The 15851-nt window shown below is 41.8% G+C and overlaps 1 protein-coding gene across 13 annotated transcripts in view; it reads right to left on the reverse strand.

Moving 5' to 3' along the window:
- TENM3 (teneurin transmembrane protein 3) overlaps positions 1 to 15851 on the reverse strand; it is a 1065662-nt gene that overhangs the window by 78529 nt on the left and 971282 nt on the right. For all 13 annotated transcript variants that reach the window (XM_069977777.1, XM_069977778.1, XM_069977779.1 and 10 more), the window contains one exon: positions 233 to 482. In XM_069977777.1, coding sequence (XP_069833878.1) covers positions 233 to 482 — 250 coding nt within the window. The remainder of the gene's footprint in view (positions 1 to 232; positions 483 to 15851) is intronic.

Genomic DNA, 15851 nt, shown 5'->3' on the forward strand with positions numbered 1-15851 from the left:
TGGATGAAGGCAGCCATTGTCATTAATTCTGGACAATCCCTGAAGTGGTGTCCACAGGAAGGGGTATGCCGCTATTTATTTGGCAATCCCTAAGCTTTATCAACCTCTATTAAGAAATATTTATCCATTTGAATGTACTGTATGTGTAGTTCTTTCATACATTTATGTGTGTTGTTAGATTCATTTTTATCACATAGGAGACATTTTTTTGTAGCAAGAAAAATGAACTTACCTAAGCTCCAATACACTGGTTACATTCCCCAATGGGAAAATACGCCGTATGAAGTTGAAATCTCCCACATATAAACTTCCGTCTATTCCACAAGCTAAAGCCACAGGGGCTAGAAGTTTGTTGCCATCAGCTTGGCCATTGCAACTTGGACATGAGATGCTACGTCGTCTGCCGTTGCCCATAATACAGCTAATAACAGGTGGCTGCTCAGAAATAAACTGGTTTTCACCACTGCCTTTGTAGAGGATACCTGTGAATGAAATACATAAAACTCTCTTTTTAATCATCTTGTCATTTAGGATGTCCAATAAATATAAAGACTACAGTAATTCATGAGACCAGTAATTCATGAGATTCTGTGCTGATACACAGAAGTAGAAAACAATGCATGGCGTTACTACATGAGGATTCCTGCTGCCTCTTTTTTCTGTGAAACAAAGCCGGCTACTAGGTAATAACAGTTTGTAGAAAGGAAAAAGGGTAAAATCATTTGGTCTGCAATTAGTTTTACTGTGCTAGTGAAGGTATAGCACTGCAATGTCATCTATAACATGAACTGGAGATTTATATCACTGTCATATATGAAATGAATTGGATGGTAAAGGTTTAACACTAATGCCTTTAAAATGATACTAGGCATGGTTCAAATGCAATGGTAGTGTGCTACATACAGTAGGTGATTTCTGTGTCCTGCTTTCTCTCCATTCACCATGCTTTGCAGTGTGGTTCACAATTTAAACATAAAAATGGCACCACAAGGCCAATTGTGTGCCAACACTATTGTAGCCAGGCTACATTGAGTTAACACAGTAAGTTGGCCTACTGCATTAAATAGAGACACATAGAGAGTCTTACACCCAGCCCACAGCACATACAGTGCTCTACATCATTTGGAGGCTGGTGGCTCTCAAGTAATGCATTGTTGACAATGTTGGCAGCCATTATGTCTTTAATCATTGGGACTTTCCAATTGCTCCATACTACAGAGCCATTGGCACTCTGTATACCGCTGTTTCATTGCCTCCAAATGGTTCTGTATCATGAAGATACCCACAATCTATTTATAATCTGACAGAAAATAGAGAGGTGCACTAAGGCTTGAAGTTGGGTGCTCTGTACAATTTGAAGGTTGAACGAAGGTTGAATGAATGTATGAAGCCAAGGTACAATCATGTATATAAGCTTTAAAGCTGCCACACACATTCAATACACAATTCCGATGGCACGCACATGCAAGCACTGATTGTTGGCTTAGAAGATAAGCTTCATAACTCTGGTGCATCTTTTCTGCTTTTTAGCTTTACATCAGGCTGGTGAGTATTAAAGGGGTAGTGCGGCGCTAAAAAATTAATCACAGAATAACACACATTACAAAGTTATACAACTTTGTAATGTATGTTATGTCTGTGAATTGCCCCCTTCCCCGTGTCCCACCATCCCCGCACGTGTACCCGGAAGTGTGTGGTGCATTATACATTACCTTATCCTTGTCGAGGGCTGTCCGCCATCTTGTGCCAAACGTCATCTTTGGACGGACGGCCGAATCGCTGCCGTCGTCCCCCCTCCACAGTTACGCTCAGCCAATCGCGGCTGAGCGGCTGATGACGCGGCGGAGGGGGGGCGGCGGTAGCGATTCGGCACGGATCAGGTAATGTATAATGCAACACACACTTCCGGGTACACGTGCGGGGGTGGTGGGACACGGGGAAGGGGGCGATTCACAGACATAACATACATTACAAAGTTGTATAACTTTGTAATGTGTGTTATTCTGTGAATAATTTTTTAGCGCCGCACTACCCCTTTAATAGCCACAGAAAGCCTATTCCTGCTTGCTTCATCATGACTTTGCCAGACTTTTTTTAATACACATATAGAATATAGCTTACAATTCTATTGGTTAGGTGAGAAACCTAATGCCTACCAGTACCAATAGAACTTCCTGTGACAGCTTCCAGTGTCGTACTCACATGGTGGTCACTCAGAGAGGAGGTGAAGCAATTGCTAGGCTTTTTCACCAATAATAAGCACAGTTTTGAACAATGAAGTGTTAGGTAAGAGTCCATTACTGACAAGGTGATCCAGCAGTATTCAGAGATTAACTACAGGAACCTATCTACACATTTACAATTATTTTGCTGTTCTCATCCAAAGAATAGAAAAGGGGGAAGAAAGTGAAAAGTCCATGAGATTTTCAGCCAGCAGTTTATAATCATCTGCTGCTTAGTTAAATGTATTTAAGTGCTCTTTCTACAAATGCATTTTTCCAAAAGTATCACTCTATGAAAATAATGATACTGTTACATACTTATAGTACTTCACAACATCTATATGAAAAAAAGCACTTTATAAAGAAAAGATGCATGGAGTTTATAAAGTATTATATAAAGAAGTAGTTGTTTCTGCACCCACTCACTGGATTAACTACTTCATGCTTCATGACATACAGGAAATGCTTTGTCTAAGGCTTCTATGTCGAAAAGCTTTGCCCTTGTAATTAGAGATGATCGAACATCGGAAAATCGTAGGTTCAATTGAACCCGAACATTCTCAAACCTGCCACATTTGATTGCTGATGCCTTCCCGGTCCGTGCAGAAGAAGGGGCGTGCCTGGGGACCACCTGGAATTTAGTGATACAGCCTATTACCTAGGCCGAATCCCAAAATTCCAGGCGGTCCTCCTTCTGCATGGACCGGGAAGGCATCAGCAATCAAATGCGGCAGGTTCGAGAATGTTTGAGTTCGATTGAACCTATGATTTTCCGATGTTCGATCATCTCTTCTCGTAATGTTATGGCCAGGATTTGAGATACCTTTGATCCTGGCCATTTAATATCAGCCCCCCCACCAAAAAAAAAATGGTATGCACTACAAAGGTAGAGCAATAAAATAAAATAAGCCGTCATATGGCCAAGTTTACATAAAAAGATTTTTTGGTATCTCTAAAGTTATACAGACCCGTAAAATAAAGTTAAAGTTATTTTAACAGCATGGTAAACATAAAAAGCACAAAAGAGATGGAAACACATGGTCCAAATGTACAATTGTGTAGTTTGATAATTAGGATATTGTCTGCTACTATGTGTTAGTTTTTCTCGGACTAATCCATAATAGCTTTTTCACTTATTTATCCTCTCATTACAGTGTGAAGGTGATCTGTGGCAGGATATTGATTTGCAGGAACTCTCCAATACACAAAATGTAATATACTAGTCATAATTTTTCCTATTGTTCTACCGTTTCAGAATCAATACACATCTTAATTACAACGAATATCAGAAACCATAACAAGTCTTAAAATAAGGCGAGGGAGAGAAATGTTCTGTTTTTGTATTACACCTCAGAGAATAATTGTCGGCGAGTTGACGAAACCCATCGATCAAAGCCTCATACAGACACATTGTTCGCTCTATGTCAGGTACTCTTTGCCTGCTCCTTTATTTTACTGAGGTCTGGGCTTTAATTAAAGTTTTCCTTCATCATTAACCAATGCTAATGGTACAGAATACTGAGACATTATATTAACCCCCTACTGACTGCTAATAAGACTTTTCAATTAATAAAAAATTTTAAAAGAAAAAAATCAATAAAGCTTTTTTAGAAAAAATAATTCCCACAGAATTTTTTCTGTCCTGTACTATGGCTTAAAAACAAAACTACACAAAAACTTTTTCACTATATCTGTAATGGCCTGGGCCATTAATTTATCAAGTTTTTTTTCCTATGGTGAATACCAATAAATAAAAAAGCCACTTATTGATTTTGTTCAGTCTATTTTTTCTTATTAAACAAAATAAAAAATGATCAAAAATCCATATGTACTCCAATTAGTACTAATCATAACCACAGATTATGCTCCAAAAAATAAGCCGTCATATTTCCTATTCAAGGTGTTAATATGCCAGGTGATTCCCATAATAGTACAGGGAAAAGATGCAGTTCTATCCATTGTGTGATCAAAGATGCAACACTCTTGCCAGTGCTTTATTTAACACATCTGCAGCATTCTAATATTCAGCTACATCTATATATTCCGAGCATATTGTGCACACCCTCCACACGAGATGAGGAAGCTGAGGGCTCAGCTGTTCAGTTCTTCACACATTTATATGTAGGTATTATCTGCTTGTGATGTTCATTTGACAGAAAAATCAAGTGGAGAATCAAAATGGTGAAAATCTAACCAAAGGGAACATAGGGCCAATAATCTTAGGACAATCACTATCTATCTATCTATCTATCTATCTATCTATCTATCTATCTATCTATCTATACGACCAATAGTCCACAGCACACCAGCTCAGGTGGTAAGCTGGGGACTCTTGGTCGAATATTTGGGGAATCTGCCTGGTGATTTAACTCCTCAAGCACGCGCCACATTTATCTGGATGTGCGACTCCTCCTTTTCTATTATCTATCTATCTATCTATCTATCTATCTATCTATCTCAGCACAGCACAATGTGCAATAGCTCTTGATGCTGACCCATACTTTTTAAACTACATAACTGCAACAGAAATCACGTAGGTAAACTTATGGCTTTTATCTTAATCAAAGGGTACCTCCTTCCCCATCCACCACAAGGAGATGGCCCTAGATCAGGGGCGTAACTACCACTGTAACCGCAATAGCGGCTGCTATGGGGCCTGCTACATCAGGGGGCCCCGTGGACTACTCCTGCAATACACTGGGCCCCCTGAGCGTCATCATTTGCAGCACTAGGTGGCCGAGCAGGCCTCCGGGTTCTCCAAATATCCCCAGCGACTCTGTACCCACAATCTGACCCCCCCCCCCCCCAAACCACTTGTACCATCAGATAGCTGCTTTTAATCCCAGATCTGTCCTGGGGTCCGTTCGGCAGATGATGCAGTTATTGTCATAAAAACAACTTTTAATCCGGCAATGCTGTGTCTAACGTCCGGGGCTTACATTTGTAAATGCATTAGGCTGGCACCACCTCTCCGTCCTTCCTCCCCACCCTCCTCATCATTAGGAATGCTCCAGGCAGATTGCTTCCTATTCTCCACCTGTGTGTATAATGAACATGGGCTGGAAAGTTAAAACACCTGTGCAAAGCTCAAACAGCAGTTAATGTTCCTGGATCATTCCTAATGATGAGGAGGGTGAGGAGGAAGGACAGAGAGGTGGTGCCAGCCTAATGCATACACAAATGTGAGCCCCGGCCGTTAGACACAGCGCTGCCGGATTAAAAGTTGTTTATATGACAATAACTGCATCCCCTGCCGAACGGACCCCAGGACAGATCTTGGATTAAAAGCAGCTATCTGAAGGTACAAGTGGTTGGGGGGGGGGGGCAGATTGTGGGTACAGAGTCGCTTTAACTGAAAGCAATCCTGACCACCGCTTGCAGTTATACAGTTATGAATACACTTGACGGCTTAGTGGTCATTCAGAGGAAGGCTCAATCAAAATTTTGCTATAGGGCCCAGCCATCCTAACCCTAACTAAAGACCTCTCCTTGAGAAAGGTCTCGAGATGAGACTGAAACGTTGCACTTGCTTTTTGATGTACCAATAAATACCACATCTTTTTTCAATATACGGATGTGCCGCAAAATTTTTGGATTTATCTATCTATCTATCTATCTATCTATCTATCTATCTATCTATCTATAATCTATCTATCATCTTGCTAACTAGCTAGCTATCTTTTAATAAAAGTGTAGTAGATTAGTTTAGATGAAAATATAAACTACTGAACGTAAACATGCCTGATATAAGCATATATCTATCCTAAGACATTAACCCCTTAACGACATCGGGCGTACGTATACGCCCCCGCAGGGTGGGCTTAAACGCAAACGGGCGTATACGTACGCCCGATGTTTCCCCCGATCGCTGTGTGTTCACACACAGCGGTTGGGGAAGATGGCCTGCTATAATGTATAGCAGGCCATCTCTACTCGTCGGCACGGGGGGTGATTAACCCCTCCCGTGCCGACGATCGCTGCTATATGCTGATCAATACAGATCAGCATATAGCAGCTGAAAACAGCTTTGACCCGGTGGCCCGGAAAGCAATGGCGATTGGTGCTGTCCGAGATAGCACCAATCGCCATTAGTGTCCCCAACAAAGATGGCGCCGATGCCACCCCCACGATCGCCGTGATAGGCCGGCCAGTACCGGCCGGCCCATCATGGCGATCTAACTGTAAAAAACAGTGTTGCCGAGTTCTGCACCCCTCAGCTAGGTAGCTGAGGGGTGCAGAACAGGTGTGTGTGGTGCAGGTGTACCATACTCACGTGATCTGGCCATCCGGAGCGAAGATCTTTGGTCCGCGCCGTCCTCGCGTCTTCTTCGTGTCGCTTCCGGGTTCGTTCGTCCAGCGTCGGAAATCTTCGGAAACACTCGGGTCTTCTTGTTCGGCGGGCCTCGGTAATCTCCGGCAATCTTCTCTCTACTGCCCCCTAGCGGCTGATCAGTGAATATCATTCACTGATCAGTTGCTTTGGGTTAAAAAGATTTTTTTTTTTTCCCCTAATTTTTTTTTTTACTTTTTTTGCGCCCTAACGCCGGTGAGTACTGATCAGCATCGCACGTAAGTGCGCCACTGATCAGCAACTCCTCCTTTTTGGCGTAGGAGCGTTTTTCCCCCCTATATCCTACCGCCACTGTCTGCTGAAAAGTGCCACACATAAGTGTGGCATTTATCAGCAGCTCCTTTCTTGGCGTAGGGATATTATTTTCTTACTGTCAAAAAAACTTAAAAAACACTACATTACACTACACTACATGAAATAAAGTTTTACAATAAACATTTACATACCCCATATACTAGTCCCCGTATAAAGATGGCCCCCAGGGTGTTTTCGGCGTCGGACGCATATGCTATTATTGCCTCCAACACCGAAACAACCAGAGAGAATGAATGGGAGGATCCTTCTTTCCTCCATTCATCATCATCATCATCCAGTGACGTGTCTGGGGGTAGCGTAGCGTATGCTGCCCCGCAGACACATCTTTTCCGCCAGTACCGTCCCAATAAGAGATCACGGTATGGCGTGAAATTCTACAAACTCTGTGACAGTACCTCAGGGTACTCTTACAGATTTAGGGTAGGTGCATACTGCGGAATGGCGAAGGATAACCCTTTGTGCATTCCGCAGTTGGCACCCGCCGGCGGACTGATGCAGGCGTGCGTCTACGCCCGTGTCATAGACTCCATCCTATGCACGGGCGGATTCCGTTGTCCGTCCAAAGAATGAACACGTTCATTCTTTGGACAGAGGGCAGAATCCGCCTGTGCATAGAATGGAGTGTGACACGAGCGGAGACGCACGCCCGCATCAGTCCGCCGGCGGGTGCCAGCTGCGGAATGCACAAAGGGTTATCCTTCGCCATTCCGCAGTGTACATGTACCATTACAGTGTACGAAGGAAGGGACACCCGAATCCAGCCCCAGATGCCCCCAGATGAACCCACTCCCCCCCTCCCGTCCTCAGAGTTAGTGGGGAGATCGTCCGGGAACTGATCTTCCCACTGCTGGATAAAGTATGAACCAAGCAAAAAGTATCTGGACATGCACAACCCAATAGTAAGTGATGGGTGCTAAATGGTAAGCATATAAATCAAAGTAACTACATCAAGAAGAACAGCTATGCCAAAAAGAACCAAAGCACACCAAAGAAAATAATATATAAAAGTACTTTATTATGACAGGTACAATACTAGAAATCCAAGGTCCCAAAAGCTAAAAACAATTAAAATATAAATCCCGTTGGGGGGTACCTGGTATGGTACCCCCCAACGGGATTTATATTTTAATTGTTTTTAGCTTTTGGGACCTTGGATTTCTAGTATTGTACCTGTCATAATAAAGTACTTTTATATATTATTTTCTTTGGTGTGCTTTGGTTCTTTTTGGCATAGCTGTTCTTCTTGATGTAGTTACTGCTGGATAAAGGTTACCACCTGTACGGGGATAACTTTTTGTACCAGCACCCCCCTCCTCTGGTCTCTCGCTGCCCGAGCTACTGTAGCTTGCGGCACAATCCGAAAATATCAGAAGTAGTAATAAAGCCATAATATTTAGCAGCCATGGAGCGGACCCAGCGCTTCTGGATATGAAGGACCCCATATCGCACCAGGGCAACATTTTCCAGGTGACGTCCCCCACACTGGAAAACAGGAGACCCCAGAAAAAGTGCAGAGTGTGGCATAACAGGGGGATCAGGAAGGACACCATTTTCCTGTGTGACACCTGTCCTGATCTCCCCGGCCTCTGCATACTGGATCGCTTCAAGGCGTACCACACGTCATTGAGGTTCTACATTATCTAAATTCTGTCCCTTATTCCTATTTCAGGGGTCACGCTGATCTGGGGATTGTTCTGATCGCCATTATGGAGTCAGGAAGGAATTTTTCCCCTGTGATAAAGCTCCTGTCGTCTGCCTCACTAGGGTTTTTTGCCTTCCTCTGGATCAACACAGGTTGAATTTGATGGACACCTGTCATTTTCAACCTTATAAACTAATAATTGGCCTAATACCCCCAAATAAATTAGAATTGTCCCTTTTCCCCAGCTAAGTAGGTATGGCCGCCATTCCCATTAGGGGATGCCATGATGCAATTACAGAGCCTTTGTGCTGCCGGGACAGAAGAAAACCCCCACAAGTGACCCCATTCTGGAAACTACACCCCATAAGGAATCTAACAAGGGGGGCAGCGGGGATATGGCCCCCTGGTGACGGCCACATTTGGGACGTGAAAATAAAAAAAAAAAAAATTTTATTTTCACGGCACATGTTCTACATATGTGTATATCACCAGTGGGGTCCATATGCTCACTGCACCCTTCGTTAGATTCCTTATGGGGTGTAGTTTCCATAATGGGGTCACTTGTGGGGGGTTTCTACTGTCCTGGCAGCACAGGACCTTTGTAAATGCGACATGGCCTCCATCCTCCATTCCAGCCTCTAAATGGCGCTCTGTCCCTTTGGTGGCTTGCCCTGTGCCAATATGGCACATTATGTCCACATGTGGGGTATTTTCGTATTTAGGGGAAGCTACCCTACACGTTTTGTGTTCACTTTCTTTTTTAACCCCTTGTGGAAAAGGAAAAAATCAAGGCTAGACCAACATTTAGTGTAAAAAATGTTTAATTTTTACACTAAATCATTGATCTTGTCTTGATTTTTTCATTTTCACAAGGGGTTAAAAGATAAAAAAAAAAACACTCAATGTGTAGAGCAATTTCCCCTGAGTACGGAAATACCCCACATGTGGACATAAAGCGCCATGTGGGTGCAGGGTAAGCCTCCAAAGGGAAGGAGCGCCATTTGGTTTCTGGAGGCTGGATTTGGCTGGAATGGATTCCGAGGGCCTTGTTGCATTTAAAAGGCCCCTGTGTTGCCAAGACAGTTGAACCCCCCACAATTGACCCCATTATGGAAACTACACCCCTTAGGGAATGTAACAAGGGGTGTAGTGAGCATATGGACCCCACTGGTGACGGGCACAAATGTGGAACAATATGGCGTGAAAATTAAATATTAAATTTTTTACACTATAATGTTGGTTTAGCCTTAAATTTTTCATTTTTACAAGGGGTTAAAAGAGAAAAAAACACACAAAATGTGTAGAGCAATTTCCCCTGAGTCCGTAAATACCACACATGTGGACATAAAGCGCCATGTGGGTGCAGGGCAAGCCTCCGAAGGGAAGGAGCGCCATTTGGATTTTGGAGGCTGGATTTGGCCAGAATGGATGATGAACGCCATGTCGCATTTACAGAGCCCTTGTGCTGCCAAGACAGTGGAAACCCCCCACAAGTGACCCCATTCTGGAAACTACACCCTTCAAGGACTCTATCAAGGGGTGCAATGAGGATATGGACCCCTTGATGACGGCCACATTTGTGCCGAGAAAGTGAAAAAATGAAAATTTTCCCTTTCACGTCACATTGTTCCACATTTGTGCCCGTCACCAGTGGGGTCCATATGCTCACTGCACCCCTTGTTAGATTCCTTGAGGGGTGTAGTTTCCAAAATGGGGTCACTTGTGGGGGGTTTCCAGTGTCTTGGCAGCACGAGGGGTCTGTAAATGCGACATGACCCGTGAAATCCATTCCAGTAAAATCCAGCTTGCAAAGGCCAATTGGCGCTCCTTCCCTTTGGAGGCTCGTCCTGCGCCCGCTTGGCACTTTATGTCCACATGTGGGGTATTTCTGTACTCGGGAGAAACTGCGCTACACGTTTGTTTTTGTTTTTTTTCTTTTATCCCCTTGTAAAAATGAAAAATGAAGGCTAGAACAACATTTTAGTGTAAAAAATTGAATTTTTCACATTGTTCTGAAAATCTGTGAAGCACCTGTGGGGTCCAAATGCTCACCGCACCCCTTGTTACATTCCTTGAGGGGTCTAGTTTTCTAAATGGTGTCCCTTTAGGGGTGTTTTTAATGTTTTGGCACCCCAGAGCCTCTGCCAACCTGAAGTGGTACGGTCAAAAATAACCAAATATAACGGAGGCGTTGAAATTCACTAGGCGCTCCCTTATATCTGAGGCTTGTGGTTGCGTCAAATAGCGCAATAGGGCCACATATGGGCTATTTCTATAAACTGAAGAAACGGGGCAATCAATATTGGGGTGCATTTCTCTGCTAATAGGTTTATTATTATGAAAGATATTGGATTACAATAAAATCTCTGCACAGAAAATAAAAATTTTCAAATTTCTTACACACTTAGCTTTTATTTCTGTGACTCCCCTAAAGGGTTAAAACACTTTCTGGATGTGCTTTTGCAGAGTTTGGGGGGGGCAGTTTCTGAAATGGGGTGCTTTGTGGGGCTTTCTAACATACAGGCCCCTCAAATACACTTTAAACCTGAACAGGTCCCTGAAAATATCTGATTTTGAAATTTTACAGAAAATTTGGAAAATTGCTGCTAATGTTTTAAGCTTTCTATTGTCTAAAAAAAATTAAATATAGTTTAATAAATGCTGCCACCATAAAGTAGACATGTTGCTAATGCTATTTAATATATAATTTATGTGGCATAACCATTTTCTGTATAAGCAGGAAGGTTTCAAAGTTGGAAAAATGCATTTTTTCAAAAATTTTCACGCTATTTTGGTGTTTTTCATAAAGATTCGTTATGAGTATCGACTCCATTTTACTGGAAATGTGAAGTTCAATATGTCACGAGAAAACAATCTCAGAATCAGCCAGATAGGTAAAAGCATCCCGAAGTTATTAATGACTAAAGTGACACAGGTCATATTCATAAAATTTGTCTCTGTCCTTAAGGCCATTTCAGGCTCTGTCCTTAAGGGGTTAAAGGGGTTATCCAGCACTACAAAAACATGGCCACTTTCTCCTAGAGACAGCACCGCTCTTGTCTCCAGTTTAGGTGGGGTTTGCCACTTAGTGAATGGAGCTTAATTGCAAATCCCACCTGACCTAGAGACAAGAGTTGTGTTGTCTCTGGAGGCAACACAACTCTTTCTTTCTTTCATCTATCCATTTGTGTTTTTACTATTATCTATCTTAAAGGCAAACAGCTTATAAACAACAATTCATCACATTCCAGGACTCTAAAAATAATGTTGAGTAAGTAAATATTTTGCTTATTTAGTCTGGATTTTTAGATAAACAGACATCAGCTATTTCTTTTTGTCATTATCCAACATCTTCTGAGACTACCTCCATTATGATGCAATAAGCCCATCACTAGGACCAAGCACGCGGAGCACCAATAATGGCATGCAGCACTATAAATAGGTAATAGTGATGAAAGATCCCAGTCATTTTACATATGGAATGCTGAACTGGCAAGAATGTAATAGTCCTTATGGAAATTAACAAACAAAGCATATGCCTGATGGTGAATTTTTCTTACTTAAGACAGTGATAAAATATAGACACGGTTATCCATTACCATTGTCCTTCATTGAGCACAGATCAATGAGCACATTTTGGTCCTGATTTTAAACTGGTCAGCTATTATTTTCTATATGCATGTGTCACAATAAATCTCTATTTGTTATAATCCATGTAAACCGCATGTCAGTTTGCACTTTGTACCTAAACATGTTTTATTGATTATGGATACGAGTTTCAGAGCCAGAACTGTGGGCTAATGGTTACACTTTTTCTAGGATGCTGTTAAAACGATCAGGCTTGCAAAAAAAAGAAAAAAAACTAAGAAAACACAAAGGAAACTCGAGAGCAATGTTCTTCAAAGCTCTTAAAACCCCTCTGAATAAACAGAACAGTTTCTTTGTTGTAAATGCTTGAAACTGCCATTATGAAATACAGCTAGAAGCGAGTGGCTAAACTCAGAATACAGAATAGCGAGGCGTATGTAAATGGCAGATAATATCTCATAAACAATATTCTATTACTGCTTTGTCCTGATTAGGAATTGATCAGAAATTCTGTGTTTCTTGTGTGATTACATCTTTTGCAACAATCACCAGACGACTTTTTTTTGCCCCTGGAAACGAGGCGTTGTATAATTTTCATCAGAGAGGTCCTCCAAGCCGGCTATCTGCACTACTGGGTATGATTTATCCTGTCATTAGCTTGAGAAATAGGTCCTTCAGCTTTCTCCTCTAGTATCGCAGAATGGGAGACGAGTATAGGAATATTTATGACCGTGTATCAGGGTGACGGCACAAACACCTGTCAGTATCCGCACTCCTCCCCGCAACACATTTCACAGACTCATCCACCTTGTCATTACAAGTAACCACTTCGTTTATTCAATTAGACACGCGTCACTTTGAAAAGTCACCAGTTGTCAGGAAGCGATGCTTGATATAATTTAAAGCTGGGAGATTGGTTCACCTTGTAGCATAAGGCAGGCTGGTATTTTACTTTTCATATGCATCTCCATTATTGCTGCAAGCACCGGCATCTCCTCATTCCACTCAGGCCCATTATGTGTTATTGCAGCTTTTAGGAAACGCTATCTACCATTGCTCTTACTCAACAGTACATTCATCTAGTTTCACAGTATTAAGGTTTTCTGGATTTGAAGCGAATTAATTTTTTTTTTTTTACTTTTAACTACACTGTTTATATCTTACTGTCTGGACTCATGTACATGGCATAGTTATGTGAATCCAGTCTGTATAGTAGCACACAGTCTCCCGGGCCGGCTATTATAAAGCAATAGGTACTCTCTGTGCTGCAATATGATGCTTTTATAAGGGCCGTAAGATGGCATACATAAGATGGCATATTTAAGAATCTTATGTATGCCTATGTAGGAAATAGAAAAGCACATACAGGGATTACATAAATCTTTGGGATTCTATGCTTAGGACTATACTACACGAGAACTGGTGTCTGACTTACATCTTATGGGGCAAAGCTTTGTAGACACAAGAAAGCAAATGGATGCAATATATTGAGACAATTAAACAAAAAATCGGCAACAAAAACCCTGAAGTTATCCTAAGATAAAATCTTACCATTTATTTGTATCATGGAGAAGAGGGTCTAATGTCCCCCATGTGAATGGAGCAGCAGTCAAAGCATTTGTGTTGCTGATCCGTTCAGTCACTATGGGAATAGCAAACATATCCGAATACTATACTTGGATAGCTCTGTCAGTCTCATAAGCACTGAATGGAGCAGCAATGCACATGCTCAACTGTCTCTTCCTTCACAGAGGGGGGACAAGCAACTTTTCTTGTTCTTGTGATTCTGTATATAGGTAATAAGTTTTAGTCTTGAAATACTACCCTTTAGGTAGTTATCCAGGATTAGAAAAAGCACAACTACCTACATACAAAAACAGCACTGCCCTTGCTCACAGGTTGTGTTTTGTATTACAGTTCAGCTCTATTTATTTTAAGTCAACTGAGCTGCAAAACCTCACCCAAGAAAGCAACCATGTTTTTCTAAACCCCTAAGTAACCTCTTTAAAGCGAAAATTTATTTTAAAGTATTGTATTGCCCCCAAAAGTTATACAAATCACCAATATACACTTATTACGGGAAATGCTTATAAAGTGCTTTTTCCCCTGCACTTACTACTGAATCAAGGCTTCACTTCCTGTATAACATGGTGATGTCACGACCCGACTCCCAGAGCTGTGAGGGCTGTGGCTGCTGGAGAGGATGATGGCAGAGGGATGCTCAGTGTCCCTCCAGTGCCCTGTGTCCCTCAGTGTCCCCCCCCCCGCCATCATCCTCTCCAGCAGCCACAGCACACACAGCTCTGGGAGTCAGGTCGTGACATCACAATGTTATCCAGGAAGTGAAGCCTTGATGCAGTAGAAAGTGCATGGGAAAAAGCACTTTATAAGCATTTCCCGTAATAAGTGTATATTGGGGATTTGTATAACTGTAGGGGGGGGGGGGGGTAAAACAATACTTTCATAAATATTTTCGCCGGACTTCACCTTTAATATTTCTTTACAACAACATCTCAGATAGTTGAACCGTGCTGCAGAAATACTGCGGGACTATCACAATTGCAGTACAGTACTGACACAGTATAAAGTTTATCCTTCACATTTCCTACAATCTCTATACTATACTGGCAAAAGGAACATTTGCAGATAAATTGAATGAACCAAGAAAAAAATTTATCAGTTTTCCATTTTCGCAGCCATTCCATGTTTATAAAATGCCCGTTTGACTTTATACAGCCTTGCACTGTTAATGCCATTTTATTGGCGGTCATTATTCCTGAATGCAGATACGCCATAACTCACGCTCTATTACAATGCTCTTCTACCTAATAAATAACCCAATCATTTATGAATACAAGAGCAGTTTTATTAAAGTCTAGAGCAGAAATATTACCTTACCTATGTCACTGTGAAAATCATTGTGTCATACTTAGACTAGAACTATAATAAAAGCCCATTTATGGCAATGATAGAGGGGTCTGAGATGAGAGATGTTTGACTGCTTTATAATAGCGGACACTGTGTTGTCTTATTATTACATATCTCTAGTCATACTTACATATTTAGAGAGTATATTGGGTTGCAGAATGTGATTTTTCATTTTTATCGTAACAATGAATTTGTTTCAGCATTGTTAGTTTGGAAGCTTTGTAGACAGGGATATGATGACACATTACCGACTGCATAACAATATCTATACACCAATTCCACAGCCTTCAATTACTGATAAAATTATGCACGCCTGGTTATGGAAGCTTCATGCCAATGTAATGATAGTTTGTCTGTTATTATTAACACCTGTCTGAACATGTTTTTAGCCTTGAAGGCACTATGAGCAAATCAAAGCCCTATTCGGCCTTCATCTTGGTATAGAAATCTTTCACTAAAGAAACGTTTGGAAGAGCTTAGTATGTAATTAAATCTAATGATGAAAATTTTTTTTTTAAAGGGGAACTATCCGAACGTTAGACTAATCTAACCTGCTGATAGCCCCCCATTGCGCAAGAGACAAAGAGGATGAAGGTATGTCTCTTACCTTTATCCTCAGGGCTGTTCCTGTGCATTTAGTTGTTTACTCCTCAGTCCGGCAAGACCATTAGGAGAACTGCCTCAAACCCCTAGTGATGAACTGGGCGGGGCGGATCAACGCAATGGGGACAGGGAGGTGCTCCTAATGGCACCCCAGCCCTCCCCACAGTGTTACCAGACTGTGGAGTGAACGACTAAGTGTGCA

Source organism: Dendropsophus ebraccatus, chromosome 7, assembly GCF_027789765.1.
Source record: "Dendropsophus ebraccatus isolate aDenEbr1 chromosome 7, aDenEbr1.pat, whole genome shotgun sequence".
Taxonomy (NCBI): Eukaryota; Metazoa; Chordata; class Amphibia; order Anura; family Hylidae; genus Dendropsophus; species Dendropsophus ebraccatus.